The sequence below is a fragment of the Schistocerca piceifrons genome, chromosome 9 (assembly GCF_021461385.2).
Source record: "Schistocerca piceifrons isolate TAMUIC-IGC-003096 chromosome 9, iqSchPice1.1, whole genome shotgun sequence".
NCBI classification, from domain to species: domain Eukaryota; kingdom Metazoa; phylum Arthropoda; class Insecta; order Orthoptera; family Acrididae; genus Schistocerca; species Schistocerca piceifrons.
This window is the reverse complement of record NC_060146.1, coordinates 227,808,174-227,832,876: the sequence shown is the minus strand read 5'-3', so window position 1 is coordinate 227,832,876 and position 24,703 is coordinate 227,808,174. Positions and strand designations below refer to the sequence as shown.

General features: G+C 42.3%; 1 protein-coding gene across 4 annotated transcripts in view; it reads left to right on the top strand.

Annotated features, from left to right (window-relative positions):
• LOC124716923 (ubiquitin carboxyl-terminal hydrolase calypso) overlaps nucleotides 1-24,703 on the top strand; it is a 186,368-nt gene that overhangs the window by 70,991 nt on the left and 90,674 nt on the right. For all 4 annotated transcript variants that reach the window (XM_047243497.1, XM_047243496.1, XM_047243499.1 and 1 more), the window contains exons 4-6: nucleotides 4,095-4,305; nucleotides 16,439-16,610; nucleotides 17,400-17,603. In XM_047243497.1, coding sequence (XP_047099453.1) covers nucleotides 4,095-4,305; nucleotides 16,439-16,610; nucleotides 17,400-17,603 — 587 coding nt within the window. The remainder of the gene's footprint in view (nucleotides 1-4,094; nucleotides 4,306-16,438; nucleotides 16,611-17,399; nucleotides 17,604-24,703) is intronic.

Here is a 24,703-nt window from a genome sequence, read left to right as displayed (position 1 = left end):
TCATTTGGATTGGCCCAAATGTAAGACTAACCCTATATACTCTACTGAACCTCAGCAGCAGTAGTTTAATCTGCGAACATAAGAAAACCCTGTATTTTTCAAATGATGAATTTGGTGTGAAAAAACATCATCTTACGATCAGGTAAATACGGTAGCTCCATTACGAGAAACAGTGGGTATTCAGACACATATTCATGGTGAAGAAACTTTATCATTACTTCTACTGAAATTACGTTTAAGGGGAGCCTAAAGAATTTTTTGGTGGGCACGTGCTGTTCCATTGGCGAACTCTTCAGTAAAACCGATCAGTGTGCTTGTCGTTGAAGCCTGCTGAGTAATACTCAGAGTTGTGCTCTCTGTTGACTACACCTCACAAAGTTTCTGGCAGAACTAGCGTGAAGTAGTCTAGGAATTATCTTATGCATACGTTAATGTTATATATACTTTTGAATGTTCGTAACAAACTTTTCAATTATGCAGGGACGCTTGAAGACCGCCAAGGAAGTGTGGAAAGAACATTGGCATACCAGATCTTATGAAAATATAAATTTGTTCTTATGCCATGTTCCATGTTCAGATTGAAGTGTAGACGTATTTAATTGTGCTGATGTGCCTCCAGTAGCTGAGTCTGTCAAATCTGGCTGAAAAATGATTGTCGAAATTAGGCTATTTTGTATTGTATGGTGTGGTGCGCACCAGGTTTACAGTCCAAAACACTTTAATTCCACTCTGATATTAAATAACCTACAGTTCGTGGCCAGATTTAGTCTGATTCACTATAATTTGTACGCAGATAAACATTTAGCTACATACGACACTCTACTGGTGTTCTGTATTGAGATTGTTAAAGTGGAGTAACCTAACACTGAGCTGAGCCAAAGGTTTACGTGTGGCAAGTAAATCGCAAAACATTACCTAATTACTGTCCTTCCAAGTATATAGTCGTATTGAAACGAAACGTGGCGTCCACAATAAATATCATTTAGAAATAATGCAGTGCAAAGTGCAATACTATGTTTGCAGAATGCATTAATGAAGTTTGACACATTTCCACGATTAATTGCAAATCTCACAGTCAATCCTTGAAAAACAGTCACTGTACAAACTCTCGGACACAGAATTTAGATAAAACTCGGCACCTTCTTATGACTTGTGATTTGTGATAAACTCGTCTGTACACTGTGTACAATAATTTTTGAGCACAGATCTTGCTCACATCGTATCTTTCCACCGACTGAGTAAAATGGCTCCCATCAGCCTCTCTTTTATAAAGTTAAATAATTAACACTAAATTCACCCTCTTTTGTTTGATCGAGTATTAAAGGTTACAATTAAACGTGTGTGTTTCTGAGCAAATCAGTTGTGAAGAGAGATACTTCTGAATGTGAACTTTTAGATACCACAGCAATTTCCATTGAACTGTGCTATCTAATTTGCCAAAATATGGGATTCAACTTCAGTAACAGTATTTTAGATAAGAATGCTAATTACTCAGAAGCTAAATGAAGATAAACGTTACTAACATATATCCAGCATTAGCTATCTAAATACTTCAGTTATTTATACATATTTCTGATCTACTAATCCACCTGGTTTGTTACAAGATCTCCTCGCTTGACTTGGAGGAGCAAACAGCACCTGTAATTCCAAATTGTTAATGGAGGAAGCACCTCTAAATTACTGGTTATGCACTAAGTATCGGTGTATTATGTTTATTAACAGAAAACCATCTACTTTGGGGGAGCAACATTGCTTGTTCAATTACCCTATTTAGTTACTTTTTGTTTACTGATTCTTTGCAGTTCTCACTTTTCAAACTAAAAACCCTTCCTCCAGGACGTGTGCAGCGTCCAGTAGCAAGAACACAGAGATGTAGATGGGCAGGTAGTTCTTACAGACTGTAACACAAGGAATCTCATATTGTGATACTTGTTAATAGTAATAAAATGTGACTTAGAATCAGCTTTCTATACAGGCGAAGGTTTAAAGAATTGAGTAAACAGAAATTGGCAGTGAATTTTGTGAATGTGCAGAGTGCTTTTACGCCATTTACGGATGTGTTTCGTGTTGTTGCTTGTATTGTTTGTGTAAGCACCACCATTTCACATTTGTAACCAGAATCTCTTGAGTGCTACTGCTATGGTGCGTGAGAATTATTGTCAGTGACTGCCTTTATAAAAGAACCAAACGGATCAGTTTGTCTTATTACCTTCATGACATTACCTTGTTAAGTATGTCAGCCTGAGTTCTCGTGAATCTCGTTGAGTGAAACTCACGGTCAGTAATAAGTTTTTATCCGAGCAGTAGATTATCTCAGTGATTGTGACATTTTTTAAACATTTACAAGCTGCGGTGATGCCACCTACATAAAATTTAAAGATTTCGAAGTTTTGGCCAGTGCACTAAAATCGTTACTGTTCTCATCAAGATGATGGCAGCGGGCTGAGTAGTGAAATTACTGAAAAATGAGATCTTGGATAGTAATGTAACACAACCACTGAAACATTAATGTCACATTATTCCAGTTTGCGTCTCCAGTTGCAATCTTAGCATATCTTTCCCTGTACCACAGCCCCAAAGTCTTTAATTGCTGCATAACAAATTGTATCAAGTTGTACAAATATTTTAGGAATTCGTTTGGGTTCAGACAATGATGTAGGAGATGGAGGCTGCAAAGTATACCACTTAATAATGGGCAACAAACGTGTTATTTATTGATTCTATTTCTCCATAAAAATCAGTAACTGAAAAATACTCACAGCCTTCTTTCACAGTGAAACTTAAAATTGACAATAAACGTACCAACAGCACTGTTGACAGTGTGTGGAACTCTAGTGGTTACAGGACTCGTATAGTTCTGCTGTTGATTCAGATACAGAAAACACCAGTCTAAAAATGAACTTACAAGCCCCATTGGTGGCAGGTGACCCACAATACGACAGTGCGGTCGAGACTACAGATGACCCCGTCTCGCGTAGATCGGCAGTTTCAGTCAGCCAGAGAGAAATCGGGATACCCCGGTCGACCTGAGCCACTGTCGGTCAAAAGCTGTCACACTTTCTGCCGAGTCAGTGTCGTGTGAGGTACGTGCCGTTCATGCCTCGGAGACGGACGGCACTCCGTTAACCTCTGCGATTCTGTGCCTACTCACACTTTGGCTGAAAGAGTGTCAGACAAACAATCATTTAGGTCGGTCGGTCATCACAGTCGAACACGGGGCTGTGATCGCGAGATCCTGCGGTACGAGACGGAGCGGAAACACTCGGAAAAGTCCAGTGGTGGAGTTATTGTCAGATAATGTCACGTCGAGTATATTTAGGGGTTTCTGCCGTGTGCTGTCAGAGCTCACACCGTTAAGGGACGGACAGTTACCGAAAAATATCGTTACGATCAGATGAGATTACAGAAGGTGTTCTCACAATTGCACCCTAGGAGCTGCCCAGACGAGACGTCACGCGTCGATCTCGGGAGGAGCGGCTGCCGCGACAGCCTCCGACCGGCATTCGGTGAGATTTTCTCCTTTTGTTACATGGGAAACAAAGTTCGAGGAAGGGATCTCCGAGAAGAGAGAGAAGTAAACGACAGAGGATCGAGTATCTCAGCTATCCAGTTTGAGTATCTGCGAGTTAATCCGTCAACGGGAGATCATAAACGGTTAGAAGAGTAAAGGTAACCACTCGCTGTACAATCGACACGCAGAGTTGTCGACAGGCGCGAGTCGACTGATTCGTACTTCATCCTGTCAGTGCAGCACAATTGGCCTGAGGGGTTGTGTTATTAGGTGGAGTGGAGGGAGGGAGGGTGAGAAGGAAGGAAGGAAGGAAGGAAGGGAGGAGGGAGGGAGGGAGGGATGGAGGGAGGGTAGGTGATGGCTAGAAGAGGTGGCAGTACAGTAGGGGATTAGATTAGCAGTAAGGGTGCACGCGTGGCGAAGGTACAGAGTACCGGACTGAAACATACGACTGGCTCTCCTGTAATTAATAGGATTCTTTGTAACTGCACCACAGCAGCTTCTGCCCCTTTTAGTGTCACCAGAAAGTGCATTTACTCGGGAAAGTATCGAAAGCCTGTACCCACCTGTCTTCCACCACCAGGGTTGGGCCATCGGCAACACTCCAGAGCTGGCCAAGGCACACAACTCGCACGCGATGCCGCAGGCCAAGAGGCGCCTCGACAAGTCGTCGTCGTCCGGTGGGGTCAGCACGGGTCGCTACACTGGCGAAGCCTTCCACTTCGTCAGCTATGTCCCCATCCACGGCAAGCTGTTCGAGCTGGACGGCCTCAAGCCATTCCCTATGGACCACGGTGAGTACCGCCTCGGTCGCTCGAGACCCGGCACGTTACTGTAGCGTCGTGTATAAATAAAAAATAATTCTGTATGTTATTACACTCTTTAAATTTGAATTTAAAATGCCAATAAGCTACATTGCCTAGTACTCATTTCTAACTGATGCCCCCTTCCTTTCCTCTGTACTGTGAGAATGCAGCAGAGCAGAGGAGGCCACTGCTATTAATAGGGTAAACTGTCTCCGGTCCCTACACATTTATAAGTTTTAACACGTGTGGTGTGTATCGGAGATAAATTACAGGCTCGAGGACTGCATTTCGGTTCTGTCGGTACCTCTGACACCTCGGTCGTCTGTCCGTGGTAGTAAGAATGGGACGACTGTCAGTTATGTCACAGTAGCGTGTCAGATTATTGTATCTTGCAGGTGACTCCAAAGAATAAATGTGCTTTGTGGTATTCTGTGGTCTGGTAGCAGCATCCCGGGTGGCATTTTCTACAGTGGAATATTTAGTGACTCTCAGTCTCAGTGACAGTCTCCGATCACCCAGGCCTCGGCGGCCGGACACGGTGACTGTGTACGTGTGAGTCGTGCTCGTACGAATGTGTGTGTGATTTCTACATCGGAAGAAGGGCTTTTGGCCGAAAACTGACATATATAGCAGTATTTTTGTTGTCTCTGTCTGTGACTCGATGCCTCCTCTACATAGTGTGTCACAATCTATCTTTTTCATTACATTGTTAGTATTTTTGTCACACAGATAGTCTTCTGTTGCAAAGAGGATCTACAAAGAACGAGAGGAATTGCGGAAACCAAATGTTGGCAATAGTGATTGAATATTTGTATATGACCGCACACTGGTTGTGTATAGTGACTGAATATTTGTGTGTGTCACTAACTGGAAGTGTATAAAAAGCAACTGGTAGGTGCAGTGGCTGGGAACTCAGATGTTACGAGATATCTTAACCTTACGGAAAAAGAATTGGAAACATTCCTCCTCGTCAGTCGTCTCGGAGCTCCCACTCCGGGCGGGGAAGTCCCGTCGCGGCCGCAGCCGGAGTCTCCGAGCTCTCGGTGCCGTGTGTTGGGCGAGACAAATTGTGCGACATATTGCTCTGTAGAATTCCTTCCGAATGTCTGTTGGCAGACCTAGATAATTTCTAGGACCAGCTACAAGTATGCTGTCGTTGTAAGTGAGGGTTGCCGTCCTCGCTTTGACTCGCGAGATGGGGCTAAATTGATCGCCTCCAGTGAACCACTGTGCTCTGCGGCAATCTGACTGCTCTCGAAAGAGTCCTGAGCCCGACCACCGGATTGGACGATAGACACTGTAATCGGTCTTTGCACTGTCACCGACCTGTTTTCAACCATCTCCTATGTATACCACATAGGATCACAATATAAAGCTAAAGAGGATAAGAACCTACACGAGAACTCCACAGTTCAAATTGCCACTGAAGTCGTACGCAATTTATTCACTTCTAATATCCGTTACAAAGTCCGCTTCGTCTGTCGGGGGACACTTCCAGATAGCCGATTGCTGCACACCCCATCAGATGGTCTCTTCGTAAACAGCTATTGTACACTCACTAAACGGCAACACCCGTATCGAAAATGACCAATAGTCTTAGATATTTCACACCAGTGTGAAATGGAGTGCCCTTCCAAAGGCATTCTGAACTTCCCACACCTAGAGAACAAGTTTTCTAATTACTGGCTACAAACTTCTGAAATATGCCTCTACCCCAGAGAGCTCATCTCGCCTTCCACACCCAACTGGAGCGACCTACTCACTCGTCGATCTCGCAAGGTGCCAACAGCTCTGTGACACTCCCACCACGTGCTGAGGTCTCGGGCTGTTGGCACTGGAATTGGCCACTTTCTGTTCACCGTCATAGTATTACTGTTAAGTGCTGCTGCCAAATGGAAGGAAATGCCAGCCATTCTGTGGGTAACACTCACCCTCGAAAACTACCCTGTCGGCTCAGGCCACACTCTTCAGCCGTAGCAAGCAAAGATTGCCACTTCACTCTAGGCACGTTAGCGGCTCCCTTCCCCCCCAAGAGCTGGAAAAGGGACTCTTTCACTCACAGTAGTGACCAGAATTTACTGACAGTCGTGGCCCAGAAATGATCTGTTACAAATTGTAATCATAAATTGGAATTTATAAATCCCATATTCCTTCATCCATTGAAGACTCACATTAATTTCATGTTTACTATTATGTTACATCAAATTTCACCTTGTATGGTATTCTTGCAAAAGAAACCATTATAAAAACAACTAACAAGTAGTGACTGAACCGATTTGTCATTATTGATACCTTAGCATATCTACTTCTCTCTCTCTCTCTCTCTCTCTCTCTCTCTCTCTCTCTCTCACACACACACACACACACACACACACACACACACACACACACACTTTTTCAATTTCTGCTCATGCCCAAATGTATGGGGGTCACACAGAAGGTCATGAGTGGTCTTTTGCTACATCTTCACTTAATGTCAAAAGCATGACTGACTGTAGGGGCTATTGAGCAAAATTTATTTGTGATTGAATTGAGGATTTTTGGCAGGGAGGCCACATTATATTACCTCAGATGGAGAGTCATTGACAGAAGCAGAAGTAACTTAAGTTGTGCCACAGGGAAGTGTGTTTGGGACCCCTTCTGTTGTGTCGTTTAAGAGGTGATCGAAAGTTTCATTGGAGGCCGTTACTGCTGTGTATATGCAACATAGCACGAGTACGATGCAGGTATATAAGCACCAAAGTGTGGGCACAGGATTAGTGTAGCATTTGTGCCTTCCCGACATGCGTGCAGTAAATGCAGAAACTCGAACTGCGGCGATGTTCTTATCGAATGCGTCCGAACAGGACCGATATCCTGTTATTCTTTCCACAACTCTGAAGGACGAGCACCGGAGAATGAAGAGTGTGCACAAGGCAACACATGTTTCGAAAATGGAACGGTGCGACAAGTTCTGTGCCGGTCGTGACTTGACACGAGACACTGGTCGATCTTGGAGGCCGGCCTTGTCTGTGGCTGTCTGTGTGCCCAAAGCACCTTACGCATTTCAGTGTCGAGGGCAACACTGGAGTGTGATGTTGTACGTGACAAAAGCTAGTGTGGCGGAGGGTGCTGCTGCTCCACAGCAACACACGTCCCCATATAGCAAATCTTGTAACGCAGAATTTTTGCTGACTCGAGTGGGAGACATTAGAGGACCCACCCTATAGTCCTGAACCCCTCCCCTTCAGTGTTATCGTGCATCGGCCCCTCGAAAGGGTGACAGTTGCTGTCAGACGGGGATGTGACGCGGGCTGCAGATTCTGGGCTTTATGGCCCTTCAAAAGAAGACTTTTTTTCAACCTTTACATAATAATTAAATAGCAGACAATACTAATGTCAGATTTTTTTGCACACGGTGCAGTTATCTATACTGAAGTACTGACTGAAAAAAAGTGTACAGGCATTCAGTCATATCTCGATAATATTTCGAAATGGTGTAGAGGTTGACGACTCACTTTAAATGTTCATATATGTACAATTGTGCACATCGTGAAACAAAAGAATGATGTTTTCTACAGCTTCGTTGTCTGTGATTCACAGTTTGATTTAATCAATTTGTTCAGATACCTGGGTATAACAATCTGAGGTACTGGAAAGAAATGACGACGTAGGATCAGTTGTAGCTAAAGTGTGTAATTGACAGGGTTTGTTGATAGGACATCGAGAATTTACAAGTTTTAAGAAAGGACTGTAAGTGAGGAATACGGGAGTGTACTAAAACTCCTGTGTACACTCGTCTGGTTCGCGAAGAAAGAGTAGACTGGTTACAGTGTCCACAGAGATGTTTAGCCCGTTATTCTTTCCACATTCTGTACACGATTGGAAAAAGGGAGAATCCCTGGTAAGTAGTACAGTGAGAATTACTATCTTCTGTACACTTCACAGTAGTTTGCAGATTATTGATGTAGATGGAGAATTCCGATAACATAATAAAAATGAAACTGTTATTGCAAATTCCAGAGTTTTCAATCTGTGTGGACACGCTGTGACCTTATTTACCACTTAACTACAGCTATTATTAAAATAACAAGTATACAGCGAGCTATAGCTACGGTGGAAATGGAGTAGGCAGTGAGACGGGCGAACGGTCAGTGTCTCGCCGTCTGCAAAATGTGTATCGTGTCAGACAGTTGGGGAGCTGCAGAGCCGACATTTTGTGTCAGTTGTGGGATCTGTGATCTTTTGGGGTGTATCAAATAATCTTGTGGGCATTCTCCATCTCACATAGGTTTTTACGAGATTTTGTTTGTACAGGGGTAAGAGAGGGAGAAGAGGTGCCGGTTCGTCCGAAACGAGCACGGTTAGTTTCCTTCCTCGTCTTTCCTTAATCAGAGTTCGTACTCCATCTCCGGTGGCCACACTCTGGGATGCTCGAGTCTAATCTTGCTTCTTTTTCCACTGACCGGTCCCAGGCTTACGAGTCCACTGTCGAGTGGTGCTCGAGGGCCGATACTGAGAGCCAGCCGACTGAGGAGAGCTGCCACGAGACAGTAGTTTTGTAGGAGCTGTCACCGAGATATTGGGTCGTAACATTTGTCACCTGTGTGAGGTGTTCTTTATGAAGCGTTCAGTTTCTGACCAGTAAGGGTACCGTCCCACTGCCCTGCATTTCTCACACATTACATCGCTTGGACTGCACATTTTGACAGCATTTAATCTCGAGTGCACCGTCCCAAAATATGGCATTATATTGGCCGACGCAAACAGTGAACTATTTGCTATCGTTTCGTATGTTGATTTCATTCAAAGTTTTTCCTATGATCAACTGTCGTTTGGTATCAAATGCCACTTACATCTCTGGAATTGTGGCAGTAAGTGTCACTACTCAAGGTAGGAGTGTGTCTCACTTCCTTTCTACTGTGCTGATGAAAGACGTCATGAGGAAAGACAACGTACTGTGCACGCATTTTTTTGTTTGTGTGCAGATACGAAATACAAATGTAAGCACAGTACAGCCACGAGATGAGACGGAGCACGAGTGCTTTCCTTGTGGAGAAGGAGCTGTCGACACCGACGTTCGTCTCGGGAAATCCGTGGATCCCAAAGAGGAAGAGGCTGAAACGACAGTGGCTGTCATTCCAGAGAAAGAAAAACGGAAGAAGTTTGTGTGGAATTGCTTAATTAATTTCTTACTCATGACTTTGGTATAATAATTATCTTTGTGTCGAAAGCTTATTGAAAGAACTAGTGATCTTAGTACTTTAAATGGTTTGGAGAAGCATATACAGGTATTTGCAGAACAGAATGTACGAGAAAAAGTAGACACCACTAGTAGTAATTCTAATTCTGTGGATGAGACTGTCAAGTATCGGAATGAATTTCAAAAATTGTGGCAAGAGTGAAATAACACTGAACAAGAACTTAATCCTCTAACGGTAAGGTTGGGGTTGTATCCAACCCCAGCGAGTCTGTTTTCTTTCTAACTCCCACTCCCTTTTCTGAGAGCGCTGTGGTTCCAGCTACCCTACCAGCCAGTCGTCCCGAGAACGCCGAGGAGGCCACGTCAGTCGGTCAGTGACCTGCAGCTACCCTCTCTATCCGAACCCTACATTACCTGCGCTCGGGTTGTATCCTACCACACCTTACTGTTTACATCACACTTATTAGTTTCTTTTGTGGGGAGGATTCAACCCCATATTGATGTTTATATTACATCTAAGTTTCGTTTTCTCTTTTAGTATCTTACTAAAATGGCGCATCAACTCCTTAGACCTCCTGAGGAGATATACAACGAGGTTCTCTGATAGGAGGCTGAGTCAGAGGATGGTGACAATATCAATGCAGAAAACTGTTTAGAAACCGAGGATGATGTATTATCTAATACTGATGATGAGGATGATGTATTTCACTGTGCGGCAGGAGCAGTAGAGTTTGATAATTCTCAGTCAGATGTAGATGATGAGAGAAATTTTGAGCTAGGTAAAGACTTAGAGACAATATGGACCAACAATCCCATCCACTCAAAATTTTCAAGGACACCAGCATCAAATATTATTACTCATCTCTCTGGTCCACGTGGGGAAGCGGTGGGGGGAGGGGGGGGCACAAGTGAATTGCAAATATTTTTATTATTTATAGATTCGAAAATTATAGAAAAAATTGTTTTGTACACAAATCTTGAATTCAAGAAATATAGGCAAAAGTACAAACGGTCCAGTGGTTTCATTCATCAACAGAGAGCGTTGAAATAAAAGGGTTGATGGGCCATGAGTTACATTTTAACAAATATCCTGAATATCTTTGTACTGAGGAGACTAACATTACAAGATGTAAAAACTAATGAATATTTTGGTAATAAGTGAGAAAGATGTGAACAGACATCACTATTATTAGAAGATAAAGCTATGTGGATGACGTGCTGTTTTGAAAAAAATTGTGGAGAGCGATCTCATATTGTTTATTCATAAAGGCTACAGGCGCTTTGGAATATCAAGTGTTTTATTATTATTATTATTATTATTTATTTTATGGCCTTCATTGGCCCACTCTAGTAAAAAATACAAAGTTCTAAAGAAGTTGTTACACAAGGATACAATTTGGTTCAACAATAACTTAATATGATATTTAGGTAATATAATTATTTGAGTCTATTCTTATATGAAAGGTGTTTTGCTCTTCTGTCTGCCCAATATTTCTTCATTCTTTCAGATATTTTCTTTCTTTCTTCATCTGAGACAACTCTTCCTGTACTCCTTTTATTGATTTTCATTTGTAGTCTGGTTTGCGGGTCTTGCAGTATTCTGGTTTTTCTGTCTTGTTTTTTAGGTCATCTACTGTAATTTGAAGTGCTTTTATATCTTCCTTAATTTCTGTGATCCATTTAATGTCGCTCTTGCTATTCCACAATTTTTTTACTAATTCTGTTTTCTGGAGCTCTCATCAGATGTCCAAAGAATGAGATGCGTTTCTTCCTGATTGTGCTCATGACTGGTTCTATTTTCTTATATACTGTTTCATTTGATGCTATTCTCCAATGTCCATTTATTTTATGCTGTTTATTTATACATGTCCTAATTATTGTTCTTTCTATTTTTAGTATTCTGACAATTTCTGCTGTATTAGTTGTTTTGAAGATAGTTTCAGCTGCATACGTTATTTCTGGTTGTGTAACTGTTTTATAGTGTTTTAATTTTGCATCTATAGATAGGCTTTTTTTGTTGTATGTAGTTTTGGTAGTGTAATTTGCATAATTCAGTTTTTTTATTCTATTCTGCCATGATGGCTTCTCATTTAGATTGTATGTTATTATTTCGCCTAAATATTTAAATTTATCAACAATTTGGATTTCCTGTTCTCCTATTGTAATTTTGTTTGCAAGTGGTGGATCAGTTAGCATAATCTCCGTTTTTTCAAATGATATTCTAAGGCCTACTTTCTCTGCTATTTCTTGTAGTGATTTCACTTGTTGCCTGGCTTCTTGAACGGTGTTGGCTAGGAGAGCAAGATCATCAGCGAATCCCAAGCAGTTTAAGCTAATATCATCTTTTGCACTTCCAATTCTTATCCTCTTTGGATTGTCCTTGTACCATTCTCTCATTATGTATTCCAGTGCACAGTTGAACAGTAATGGTGATAGGCAGTCACCTTGTCTTAAGCCTGTTTTTATGAGGAAGGGTTCCGAAATTTCTCCTCTAAACTTCACTTTTGATTTGGTGTTGGTTAGAGTGAGTTGTATTATTTTAATTAGTTTTGGATGGAGTCCTACATTTCTTAAAATTTTTAATACTGAAGGTCTGTGGAGACAGTCATATGCCTTCTTAAAATCTACAAATGTTATTGCCAGAGGTTTGTTCCGTTTCTTGTAGTATGCCATAATCAATTTTAAACTAATTATCTTCTCTGCACAGCTTCTCCATGGTCTGAAACCTCCCTGATATTCCCCTAACTCCTATTCTAATTGCTCCTTGATTCTTTCATATAGGATCTTGGATAGAATTTTGTATGTGCAATCTAGGAGAGAGATTCCTCTGTAGTTGTCTGGGTTGCTCTTATCTCCCTTTTTGTGTAGTGGGTGGATGATAACTGTGGTCCAATGTCTGGGAAATTGTTCTGTTACCCAAATTTTTGTTAGAGCCATGTGTAAGGAGGTCTTGACTGCGTCACTTGCATATTTTCACATTTCAACAAAAACCTGTTCTTCTCCACATGCCTTATAATTTTTTTGTTCTTTAAGAATTTTTTCTACTTCTTGGAAAGTTGGGGGGTCTAGTTTGTTAGGTTTGGTTTTTATTGGCATATTTATGTTGATTTGTAAGGGTTCTTTGGGTTCCTTGCAATTCAGAAGTTTGTTAAATGCTTTTGCCATGATTTCTGCATTTTCCTTGTTACTGTGTGTCATTCTTCCACTTCATCTTTCAGTATTAATGTAGGGGCCTCATATTGTTGTAGTTGTTTCCCAAAGATTTTGTAGTAGTTCCTGGAGTTGGTTTTATGATAATTACCTTCTATAGACTTTATAATATCTTTATGAAATCCTCTCTTGATTCTTCTAATATTTTGAGTGAATTTTTTTCTTTCATTTTTTAGGTTGATGGCATTTTCTTCAGTTTTATGTGTTTGAAACTTTAACCAGGCTTGGTGTCTATCTTCATGGAATTTGTCACATTCTGATGTCCACCCCATGCATGTTTCCTTCGTGGGTTCAAGGGAGCTAGATTCTCTGCTTCTTTTTTAAGATTAGGCACTAGTTGTTCTAGATCATCTGTTAATTTGATGTTTTGTGTTATTTGTTGGTACTTATTATTTTTAATTAGCTGATGTGGGTCAAACCTCCTTTTTATTTTATTAGTTTTTCCGGTCCTCTTCTTTAACGGATTTGATTTTAATTTTAACCATATAATGGTCTGAGCCTGTGTCTACTCCTCTCAGTACTTTAACATTGTGGATCTCCTTATGAAAATTTTTGTCCATACAAACATGGTCTAGCTGCCACTCGCCCTTCCTCCAGTCTGGATGTTTCCATGTTTTAAGTTTACTTGGCTTCCTCTTAAAGTATGTTGATTTAGATATAAGGTTGTGTTCTCTGCAGAGTTCTACAAGTCTTTGACCGTTTTTGTTTGTAAATTTATGTGGACTCCATTTTCCAATTATATCTTTATATTTCCTTTCTTTTCCCAGCTGAGCATTGAAATCTCCCAATAAGATTTTTACATTCTTTTATTTACTCTGTTCACAGTTTGTTCTAGAAGGTCCCAAAATTTATCTACTTCTTTCTTTGTTTTTTGTTAGACAATTTTTTTCATTTGTTTGGGCATGAGCATTTATTATCGTATAGGCTTCATTCATTGTTTTAAAGCTTAGAGTCGCAATTCTTGGTGATACTGCTTGGAAATCCGTTACTGAATGTATTATTTTTGTGTTTACTAAAAACCCTGTTCCAAACTGGGGACATTGTTTCATTGCCCTCGGTACTGGTTTCCCATTATAAATTCTGTATCCAAGTGTATGAGTAAATTCTAGTATTTTAAGGCTTTAAGACGAAAGAGAAGAGAAATATTAAGAACGTATGAGGTATGCCAGAGTGACAAAGAAAATAGCGTTAGTGTCTCATGCACAATGTATCGTACAATTCTAAAGGCACTACATGATCTAAAAGCTGCAGATTTTTTTTTCATGAGTTACGTAAAAGAAGTTGTCTGTGATGTCAGTCCAAATATGCAAAGTTATAGCCCATTAAGCAGGCTATACCAGCCGCTATAATAAATTGCTTAAAGGAATATTCTGTGGATATAGCAAACCATGGAGAATGTTAATGGATCATGGATCACAGTTTACTAGTAATCATTTCAAAGAATTCTTAACACGGGTAGGAGTTAGACACATTTGTATATCAAAGTTCCAGCCGAAATCAAACCCATGTGAACGAGTCGTGAAAGAGATTGGATGTTTATGTAGGACGTATTATTCTGATAGGGATTATCTGAGCGCAAGTTGTATGTCTGAGTTCCAAGTAACCTTGAATGAGTTACCACATATGTCTACAGGACTATCCCCTGTAGAGGTAATGAATAAAAATTTTATTGCTAAGCCATTTAAATGATCTACTTTAAGAAAAAAACTACATAGTAGGTGATAATCTACAGACATGCAGAATTACAAGTAAGGAAATACAATGAGCGAGCACAAATTCCATCATTCCAGATAAATGACATAGTTCTAATCAAAGAATTATGTCAGAACTTTGGACTTCAAGAAGCAAATAAGTAAGTTTTTTCCTAGGTATTGTGGACCTTTTAAGATAACAAGAATGTCACATTGTTAAAGCGTTGTTTCTGGTGGACCCAAGAATGGGTCAAGAAAAATAACTTTACAATATTGATCCATTAAAGAAGTTCATAACCTCAGGAGAATCTGATCCTCTGTAGAAGAGTTAAAGTCCCTTAGACAGCTATTGCACATTATCAAGTGCAGCAGTAGCAATAAACTGATAACGAGTGCATAATTGCTCCAAAGAGCAAAGAAATAAGTTGTGACAAACATTAAGTGCAAAAATACAATGTATATGTGTGGAATATATTGTATAATCACGTGAATACATACATATCCTTCTTGTGATATAATAAATATTATGGAAAGGAAAGTTGCTATTCACCATATAGTGGAGATGTTGAGTTGCAAATAGGCCAACAAAAAGACTGTCGCGAATTAGCTTTTGGCCAGTATGGCCTTCATCAAAAATAGATGACTGTGACACACACACACACACACACACACACACACACACACACACACACACACACATCTATCTTTACGAAGGTCATACTGACCAAAAGCTAATTTGTGACAGTCTTTTTGTTATGCTTATCTGCGACTCAGCATCTCTGCTGTATCGTGAGTAGAAATTTTTCTTTTCATATTATGGTTACATTCCCTCCTGGATTTTCTATTATTTGATTTTTGTGATAGTATGTGATACACGGTGACATTAAGACACTTGACTACAAATGACTAATCACTGATGTATGACTACCACATCTCTACGGACTATCAATAGGGGTGTGTTGAGATCAGTTTTGGGGCGTGTACGAGTGAAACTTTGACGAGTCCATTTTGTAGAACATGCTGACCACTCTTCATTCTCATTATTGTACACGAGATCTTTCATCTTAGTAGCCATTAAAGGTAGCGACACGTCCCACTTCCTTTCTGCTGTGCCAACAAAAGGTGATTTTGTAGAAACATATTGTGCATGCGTTATTTTGTTTGTACATGGATACGAAATACAAATGGAAGCACAGTACAACCACGAGGCACGACACAGAGCTAGTGTTTTCGCGGTGGAAGAGGAGCTGTTTCTACTTTGACATCGTGACTGGGGTGCCGTCTGTGCCGAAGAAGAGGAGGTTGGGACGACACTGGCTGTTGTTCTGGGACAAGAAAAATAATTGAAGATTGTACAGAATTACTTAATTTCTTTCTTACATTTTGACTTTGGGGTACTAATGGTCCTCTGTCTACGAGTTCAGATATTAAGCGCTTAAATGTGAATGTTTAATTGATATGTTGAAAGTGTTATGGGGACTGTTAAATAGAGAAAGATTTTGAAAAGAAGTGGTTACCCAATTTCGTAACTAGTGAATAGTAAACATAATCTTCCATTATCACAGTGCTTTCCTGCAGAGGATGAAGAAGTTCGATACAGCTACGAGTGGTACTGTGTAGCGAGATGACAGCTGTGAGGTGAGGAGCAACTCGAGTGCAGAAGGACATGTAAAGGTAAAGATAATTACGAACGTACGACTGGCAGATCTCAGTCACTGAATTGGTACCCTGGTTAAGTACTCTCCAGCAGCGAATGGCAGAGGTAACATTCCAGAATCCACTCGTAGATGTGGAAGCATTTGTGGTACAATACAAGAGCTGCAGGTCATGTGAAATTTTGAGAACCAATTTTGTTTGAATTGGCTCTCGCTGTGAAAACCTAGAAACTTTTAATTCTTACTGTATGACGAGTGCCGACTTTTCTTTTTTTTATTGATAAGATTTTTTCCTCTAACATTAGTGCACACCGAAGTTACGGCCCGGTGTTTTAACTGAGACACTTCATGAATACCTATTCTGAGACATTTCTCATACGTAGGCCCGTGGGGAGAAAAGGAAGACTGGACAGAGAAATTCCGACGTGTGATCACGGACAGGCTGGGCATCACGGCAGGAGAACCGTACCACGACATCCGCTTCAACCTGATGGCGGTCGTCCCTGACCGGAGGATTGCACTCACCCGCAAGATCAAGATGCTCAAGACCAACAGGTGAGCCACGTCTCTCCACTACACGATCTTCAGCTGTCTGTCTGCTACACAAAAATGCTCTCCTTCGCATTCTTGGTCTCCCGGGAAATAAGAAATCCCAAATACTGGAATCAATTTCCACTCGTTTCCACAGTCTTATTAAATATCCCCCATTTCATTCTGGCTCGCACCAGCTTGCAGAATAGTTGACTTTTCTGTACCTGTGTCCCCGTGCACTCCGTAGTGCCTCATTATCTTCATACCTTTCCCTCCTCATTCGTACATAAGTTGAAATGTTCTGAAATAGGGGAAATTATCGCTACTGCCTCCTTTTGTCTCCGGGGAGGGTGGTGGGGCGGTTAGAATTTGCTCGAGGTGCCGGATCGTACTGACAAAGTTTTGGTCCTCAGTCTGTAACTTATCTCGAGCTACACAGATGATCTGCCTCTACCACTGCACGTGAAATTTTCAGTACACTCGCTGTAGGACTGAATATAGTGGGTGACAAACACCAGTTTTCAGATCTAAGTTGAAGGAATTTGTCCTGCATGCCAGCTGTGTTGTGTGATTTATATACAGATTCTAGTATGCAATCCAAAACACAATTTTTTTTTCATTTTTATTTATTTGTTCTGTGTTTTCTGTGGATAGTATATCTAGAAAGTCATTTCACAAGAGTAGCTCCATTTCAGACAGCTCTACAAATTGCTGCTTTCTTCTTACATTTCCCAGCATTTGTTTGCTACTTTTGCACAAATATTTTGCAAATGAAAGCCCACAGTGTCGAACTTCAGTTTTTGCGATCCGCAGGCAAATTGTGCTGGAAGCCTTGCAGCAGCTGGTGAAGCTGACACAGTCCGAGCAGCACCGACACCGGCAGCAGCGGGAGGAGGGAGGAGAGGAGGAGCCGTCGGCGTCGGCAGCCGCGGAGGACGGGGACCGCGACGACACGCCGGGTGGCGACGGAACCGACGGTGACGCGGAGGCAGATGGACTGTCGCCGGCACGCGACAGGTGGGCGTTTCTCTGCTGCTCACAATATGTTTCTCTACCCGCGAGCCATAAATTTTGGCTCCATTTTGTGAAATTGCTTCACTTTACAGTTCGGCACGAGAGGTAATCTGGGGTGACTAGCCGGTGTGTAGTACAGTATCTGTTGTAAAGTCACACTTTGTGAATCAGAATTTGTACACACATTTCCCTGGAAGATAAGAGCAGAGGTGTCAAGTATATAATAGCTGTAAATACATTTTTGAGAGTTACAGAATATTCCCTCTCCCTGTAAGGTGAGTTACCGGAAAAAATATTGCAGCTGCGTCTGTAAGCCTTTGCTTGCGAAACCCGTCACGGAGAAGGCACATTCTCGAGTGACACAGTCAGTGACTTGTCTTAGGTTAGCAAAATTGGTTTTAGAACTGAAGGGGAATAACTGACGACCCACCTGTAAGTGTACTAACCTGTTATCCTGGATTGAACTTGGTGTCTCTACAGTGGGAGTTTGCTGTATTGCTGTAAACTGGTTTAATGATAGATTCTCAACTAGTGGCTGCAACACAGTGTTTGGATTACTTTAACTCTTTTTGCACTCTTATTAAAACTTGAAGCAACAGAATGGCCAGTCTCCATTCTCACTTAAGATATTGACCGTAAGTAGACACACTATAACCTCCAGATCAGTGTCACTGAATGTTTAGAGTACACTTTTGTATGAGAAGTTTCACAGATGAACATTCCAAACTCGGTACCAAATTATGCAGTTAGTGGATGCAATAGGTTTCACGAGGACTGATGACAGTGCACAGAAATGTATACAGTTGACACTAAGAAATTAACACCTTAGTATAAGGAGACAGTAACCTTGTAGCATTATATGGCTAACGGATTGGTGCCATCTGAATTTTGATCAGGCAGACTCACAGAGAGATGACATACAGAATTGCACAATGCCGACACGTCGACTGCTGGCATCCGACATCGGTACTTGGGTATTGCGTCTAAGAAGTGGAAGCACACGGTAGATTCTAGGTCGGAAGGGGCATTTATGAACTGGTGTAAAGATATTTTTGTATTTTGGAAACTATGTAATAATTTATGAAACAGTATAGTTGAAATTTATTGAAATTTACTGGAGTGCAAGAGCTATATATTTAGGCAATAATTTGGCTGCATAATGATCAGTTGGTAAATAAAAAAAGGTACAGAACTATTGTGTATAACTACACTTCGAATTCACTTCTTACAAGTAAAGTTGCAAGTTTTGAATTCATGTTAGTTGATGCAAATGGTATAATTGATTAATGATGGGTTCTGTTTGGTCCAAAGAATTAGGGCAACAGAAGTATAGCGTAAAACTTAGAAATTAAACAGGTATAGTGGTGCAAAATGCCAATGTAATTTTGAGTGTGTCTAAATTTTAATTACATTTCTCTGCTGAATTAATTAGTTTCAAGAAAATTAAAACTCATTTCTCTAAAGTCTAGATTCCATTATTCCTATTGCGTGTGTCAGTGTTTCCAAAACTGTTGATTACCTCTTCTATGTTCCCCCATAGTAATAATTATAATGATCGATTAATTAACACGATCTTTGGAAAAATCAGATGCGTCGTTGCAGATAGCATATTGAAAAATATTGTCTGGGTATTGAATTTGTGTGAAATGCAATAAAGACAGATGTAAGCTCAGACTACATATATACAATGTGGATAGCTAGATTCAAAATGGAAAAAGATAATCAATTACAACTGGAATCACGATAGTTCCAGCTGACATTGTTATACGCTGTGTAAATGAGATTCGAATGTGTAGCCGGCACAGAGATGGGGGGGCCGAAAATGTTCCTATGCTTTCGGATATACACTGACGGGGAAGAAAATCACGGCACCAAAAAATAATTAATGTAGAGTAATGAAATTTCAGTAATATATTTGTCTAAGTAACGTATTCAACTGATAACATTGCAAGATGCCAGGTTAATGTAAGCTCGAGATAAGCCACTGCAAATGTAAAATGCAGGTCCATTAGTGACCGGTATAATGGATGTAAGCTCGAGATAAGCCACTGCAAATGTAAAATGCAGGTCCATTAGTGACCGGTATAATGGCTAAACTGTCGAATGCGAGCACATAAACGTGAATGCATTCTGTCGTACTGGTGCCGAATGTCAGTTTGTGGGATAAGTTCCGTGCCTGTCGCACTCGGTCGTTCAGTACAGTGACGCTTAACGCTCTCTGTGGACGACGCCAGAGTCGTCGTCCGACGGTGTCCCGTACGTGCCCGATCGGAGAAAGATCCGGCGATCGAGCAGGCGAAGGCAGCATGCCGGCACTCTGTAGAGTGTGTCGGGTTACGCTATCGGGATGTGGGTGAGCGTAATCCTGTAGGCAAACGTCCCCCGGAATGCCGTTTGTGAACGGCAGCACGACCACTCGAATCGCCAGATCGACTGGCAGACTTGCAGTCGTGTCGCTCGGGATAGCTACGAGAGTGCTCCTGCTGTCGTACGAAACAGCACACCGGACCGGAACTCCGGGTGTGGGTCCGGTGTGTCTAGCGTACAGACAGCTGATTGCAGGCTCTCAACTGGCCTCCTCCTAAGCAACATACAGCCATCACTGGCACTTGGCCAGAACCAGATTTCATCGCAAAATACAAGAAGCCTCCACCCTGCCCTCCACCAAGCTCTCTCTCGACGTCACCAGAGGTGCAAATGGTGGCGGTTTGGGGTCAGTGGAATGCACGTCACGGGGCATCTGGGTCGGAGCTGTCCTCGGAATATCCAATTTGTAACAGTTTGTCGTGTCAGCTGCCGCTCGTATTGCCTCTCGTAGTGCGACGCAGCGGAGCCATACACTGAACGCGGCGGTCATCCTCGTAACCGCCTCTACCGGCAGTCGCGTACCGAGGCTACGTTCCTGCCGAGCCTTTCCGCAGTATCGCAGGAGGGACGCCCGGCTTCTCGTAGCCCTGTTACGGGACCTCATTGAAACTCACTCGCGTGTTAACGTCTTTGTCATCTTAAAGGCGTTCTTAACTGACATCGGCTCACCTCGGCCGATCTCGAAGGTAACTGACGCTCACAACCGTTACGGCGTATATTTAAAACAGAACTTTATTTCTGTCCTTATAGTCGCGATACTAGTGCCACTCTTATGCGAGTGGCACAGAATTTGAATAGACGTAATCTTTTACACGGAGAAACGTGCCTACCAATTTCTGTTTATGCTGCACGCCTCCCCCGTTGTATTGTGTTTTTTTTTTCTGTCATTGTGTAAACACACTGGGTGAGTTTTTTATCTCTAAATAACAAAATATTTCAAAAACTATGCGTAGGATTAAAAAATGAAAAATACGTGTTCAGTATTTTCAAAAATGCTTCTGGTGATACGGTGTTGACCCTGTGCCGTATCCCGAGAGGGTGGGTGGGAGTCAACTTCGGAACCTTGTATAAGGACACTGACACGTCATTTGGAAGTTCGCTCCGGCCTCCAGCAGGGGAGTCCGAAGCAGTGCATTGTGGCAGGGAGGAGCAGGTCGGGCGGGCCTGTGGGCCAGGGGCCAGCAGGTATCGAGACCGGGAAGTGGGGAGGCGGGACTACAGGGTCAGAAGATGAATTGGGAGGACAACTTCCATCTGCAGTGCAATTGGGCGGAATATGGGTAGCACGGGTTGTGAAGCGGCCACCGAACTTTGACAGTTGTGTACCGTCACTGGTCGGTCGTCTCTGCTCTCGACCACTGTCGGGTGTCAGCCTTTCGTTTTGGTGGACAGCTGGTTGGTGGTCGTGCCAGTTTAAAGGGACACAAAATTATCCTCTCAGCAGACATAACTTGTCCTTAGTCATGTGCATGGCGTTTCGTTGTGGAACTCTGTTTTAGCCACTATGTAACTGAGAACTGAGATTACTACTACTACAACTACAGTAATGAAAAGTTTCAGTACAACACAAATAATTGAAGGACTGAAGGTAAGAACTCGCCATATAACAGAGGAACAGAGTCATCAAAAGGCATGTGAACTGGACTGAGAAGTCTGTAGCATTCGGAGGAATCCTTTTTCGGATCTGTAAAGCACGTACGCTATGATGATGTTCTGTTGTCTGCATTTAATTTCTGTGAGCTGTAACTGCTGGATATTATTTTGCAAACTTTTTTATTCGTCCCCAGCTTTGACGCTTTATATTTCTCTGACCTTTCTTCTATATAATGCAGTCTGCATTTATGCGAGAAGTAAATAGGCTTCCACACGACATCAAAGTCTTTAAAATAAACGTGAAGAATCTCTTCGAAAGTACTGCCCATTTGTTCTTCAGAGACAGTATGTTTACCTCTTCTTAATAAAATTTTCTAAATACAGGAACACGACATTTCTCTTCTCTGCGTACGGCACAAAAGAGTATAAATGTCAACTTGACAGTTCGATACATCATGAGAGAATGAATACTTTTTAAAATGTTCGTTTGTTTCTGCAATTGCTTCTGATACTGTCGACTGTCGGTCTCACTCTGGGGCTAATGTGTTACTCCGACCTGGGGCAATGATCCTCGGAACCCGCACAAATGCCCCACGAGTTCTCTCTCCCTCGAAGTTAATATGTCTGTCCTTTCAGTTCGGAGACACGTGTTGTCCCTCGAGAGACTCACTGTGTGCAAAATAATTAACAAAATTGCACATCCTCTCTCTCTCACGCAAAGAAAGCAGCAGTTACTGCGAAGAAATGCTGAGACAAACTAAATGAACGTAAATTATGACCAGGGGGGTGGTGAGAACTGAGAAAGTGGTGTAACACGAGTTCCCACTTCCAGAGTTTTGAGAAACTGGTGTCCGGGGGAAGAACCCGTATATTGCGTGTGGTGAAACGAGCACTGAGGTCACGACTGTCGTGTTGTAGAGCATACTCTGCAAAGTATATCCTTGTATGTTGCCTGTTACACCCTCTGCCTATGACTATTCATCTTCACTGATAATGTGGTGGCCGTCACGCCAGTGTTAAAAGACCGAACAGTGTTTTCATAACAGCTGGTATATGACGTATCTTTTCACAGGTGGCCCTCCCTTTGATAGTATACATTTTGTCAGTTACACGGCGGGTATGGGTGGTGGTATGAGGGTGCATAGGGCAAATCTTGCAGTGAGTACAGTCACAGGGATAGAGGAGCCAAAGGGTAGGGAGACTGGTGGAGAAGGAGCATAGGGTCTGACAAGGATACGGCAGAGATTGAGAGGGTGATGAAAAGCTATTCTAGGTGTGGTGGGCAAAATCTCAGACAGAATGGATGCCATTTCAGGGCACAATTTTAGGCACTCGTGGCCTCATTGTGAAGTAGCTGATTAATACATTGCAGACCAGATAATACTCAGTGACCAGTGATGTGCTCCGAAGCTGTTTTTTGCAGGGATCAGCAGTACCAGGATTGGATGTGATGGCCCAGGAAATCTTCTTTTGAAATAGGCTGGTGGGGTAACTATGTCCAGTGAAGGCTGAGGTGAGAATGACGACGTATTGCTGTAAAGAGCCTGCATCCGAACAAATACGTTCGCTCGAATGCCGAGGCTGTGTGGGAGGGAACATTTGACGTGGAAAGAATTACAGCTGTCAAAATGTAAGTGCTGTTGTTTGTTAGCAGGTTTAATGTGGGCATAAGTGTGTAGCTGGCCTTCGGTGAGGACGAGATCAATGTCGAGGAAAGTGGGACTCGATTTGAAATAGGACCACGTGAAATTTAATTGGGAGAAGGTATTAAGAGATTCCAGGAATTTTAACAGCTCGTCTCGCCACGAGTTCATACAGTAAAGATGTCATCAGTGTATCTAAAGCAAAACAGTCTTTTGGATCCCAGGAAAGCCCCGTCCAAGCAACCCCTGAAAATGTTGGTATACGAAGGAACCATCCTGGTTACCCTGGCCATATCTCTGATTAGTTTGTGTGTCTGTCCTTCAAAGATGGGCTACTTGTCGGTAAGTGTGAAGTCGGTTAATGTGAGAGGAAGGATGTCGCAGGTATGGAATCGGGTGGGTGCTAACGGAGGAAAAGTTCGACGCAGATAGACCACGTACGTGGGGGACATTGGTACCAGTGGTGACAAGCAAGGTTTGTGGTGGGAGTGGGACGAGCCAATGGTGACGAGCAAGGTGTGTGGTGGGAGTGGGACGAGCCCAGATTACAGATAATCTAACATAGGAGGGAAGTCTTTGTACTATCAGTTGCAGGTGTTGATCAGCTAAGGCAGATATACATGCTGAAGCCAGCAACTACAGGACAGCCAGGATGATTGGATTTGTGGATCTTAGGAAGAAGGTAAAAGGTCGGGGAGTGGGGGGGGGGAGGGGGGGGGGGGATAAGTTCTATGGTTTGAGGTGTAAGTCCTTGTGAGGGGCTTGAGGTTTTGAAGAGGTACTGCAGGTCATTTTGAATCACAGGCACGGGATCTCGTTGGCCAATGCTATATCTAGAGGTTTCAGTCAGCTGGCATAACCTTCACTAATGTACTCCTGTCGGCCCAGTGCCACAGTGGTAGATTCTCCTTCTGCTGGGAGGATAATGATGAAGTATCGGGGATACGGAGCCTGGAGTTCTGCAGAGGATGGAGCTGGGAACGGTTGTGAAGCTGCTCTCCACACGACTCCTACCTGAGAGACTGTCCAGTTAGGGAGGCCCTACCACGAACTTAAGCTCTCACCAACACAGCTAGTTGGGTGACACCAGAGTGCACATATCTCCTTGTCACGGTAACGTGGCAGTTCTCGAGGAGGTTAATTATGTACCTTTCTTCAATTTCCTCAGTTTTAATTTGAAGTTCGTAAGAGGTAAACTGTGGCTTCAGGTAGACTGCCTGTGACCTTCGGTTGAGGAAATAATCCCCGTGAGTAACAGGACATTGAATGTGTCTCAGAATTATTAACATGGATGAAGTAAGTTCTTCTCAGTAGTGACTCCCCATATCTGGAAGCGTTGTAGTAATTTATTCATTGTTTCGTAATATTCTTTGCACATTTTGGATGTAATTACATCATTCACATTCACCGCCATTTTTTCCCCCTCATTCACTGTGTGCTGCTCAATCTACAGGTCTAATAAATGTGTTCTCCGATCTGTTCGAGCAGAAAGGCAGTGCA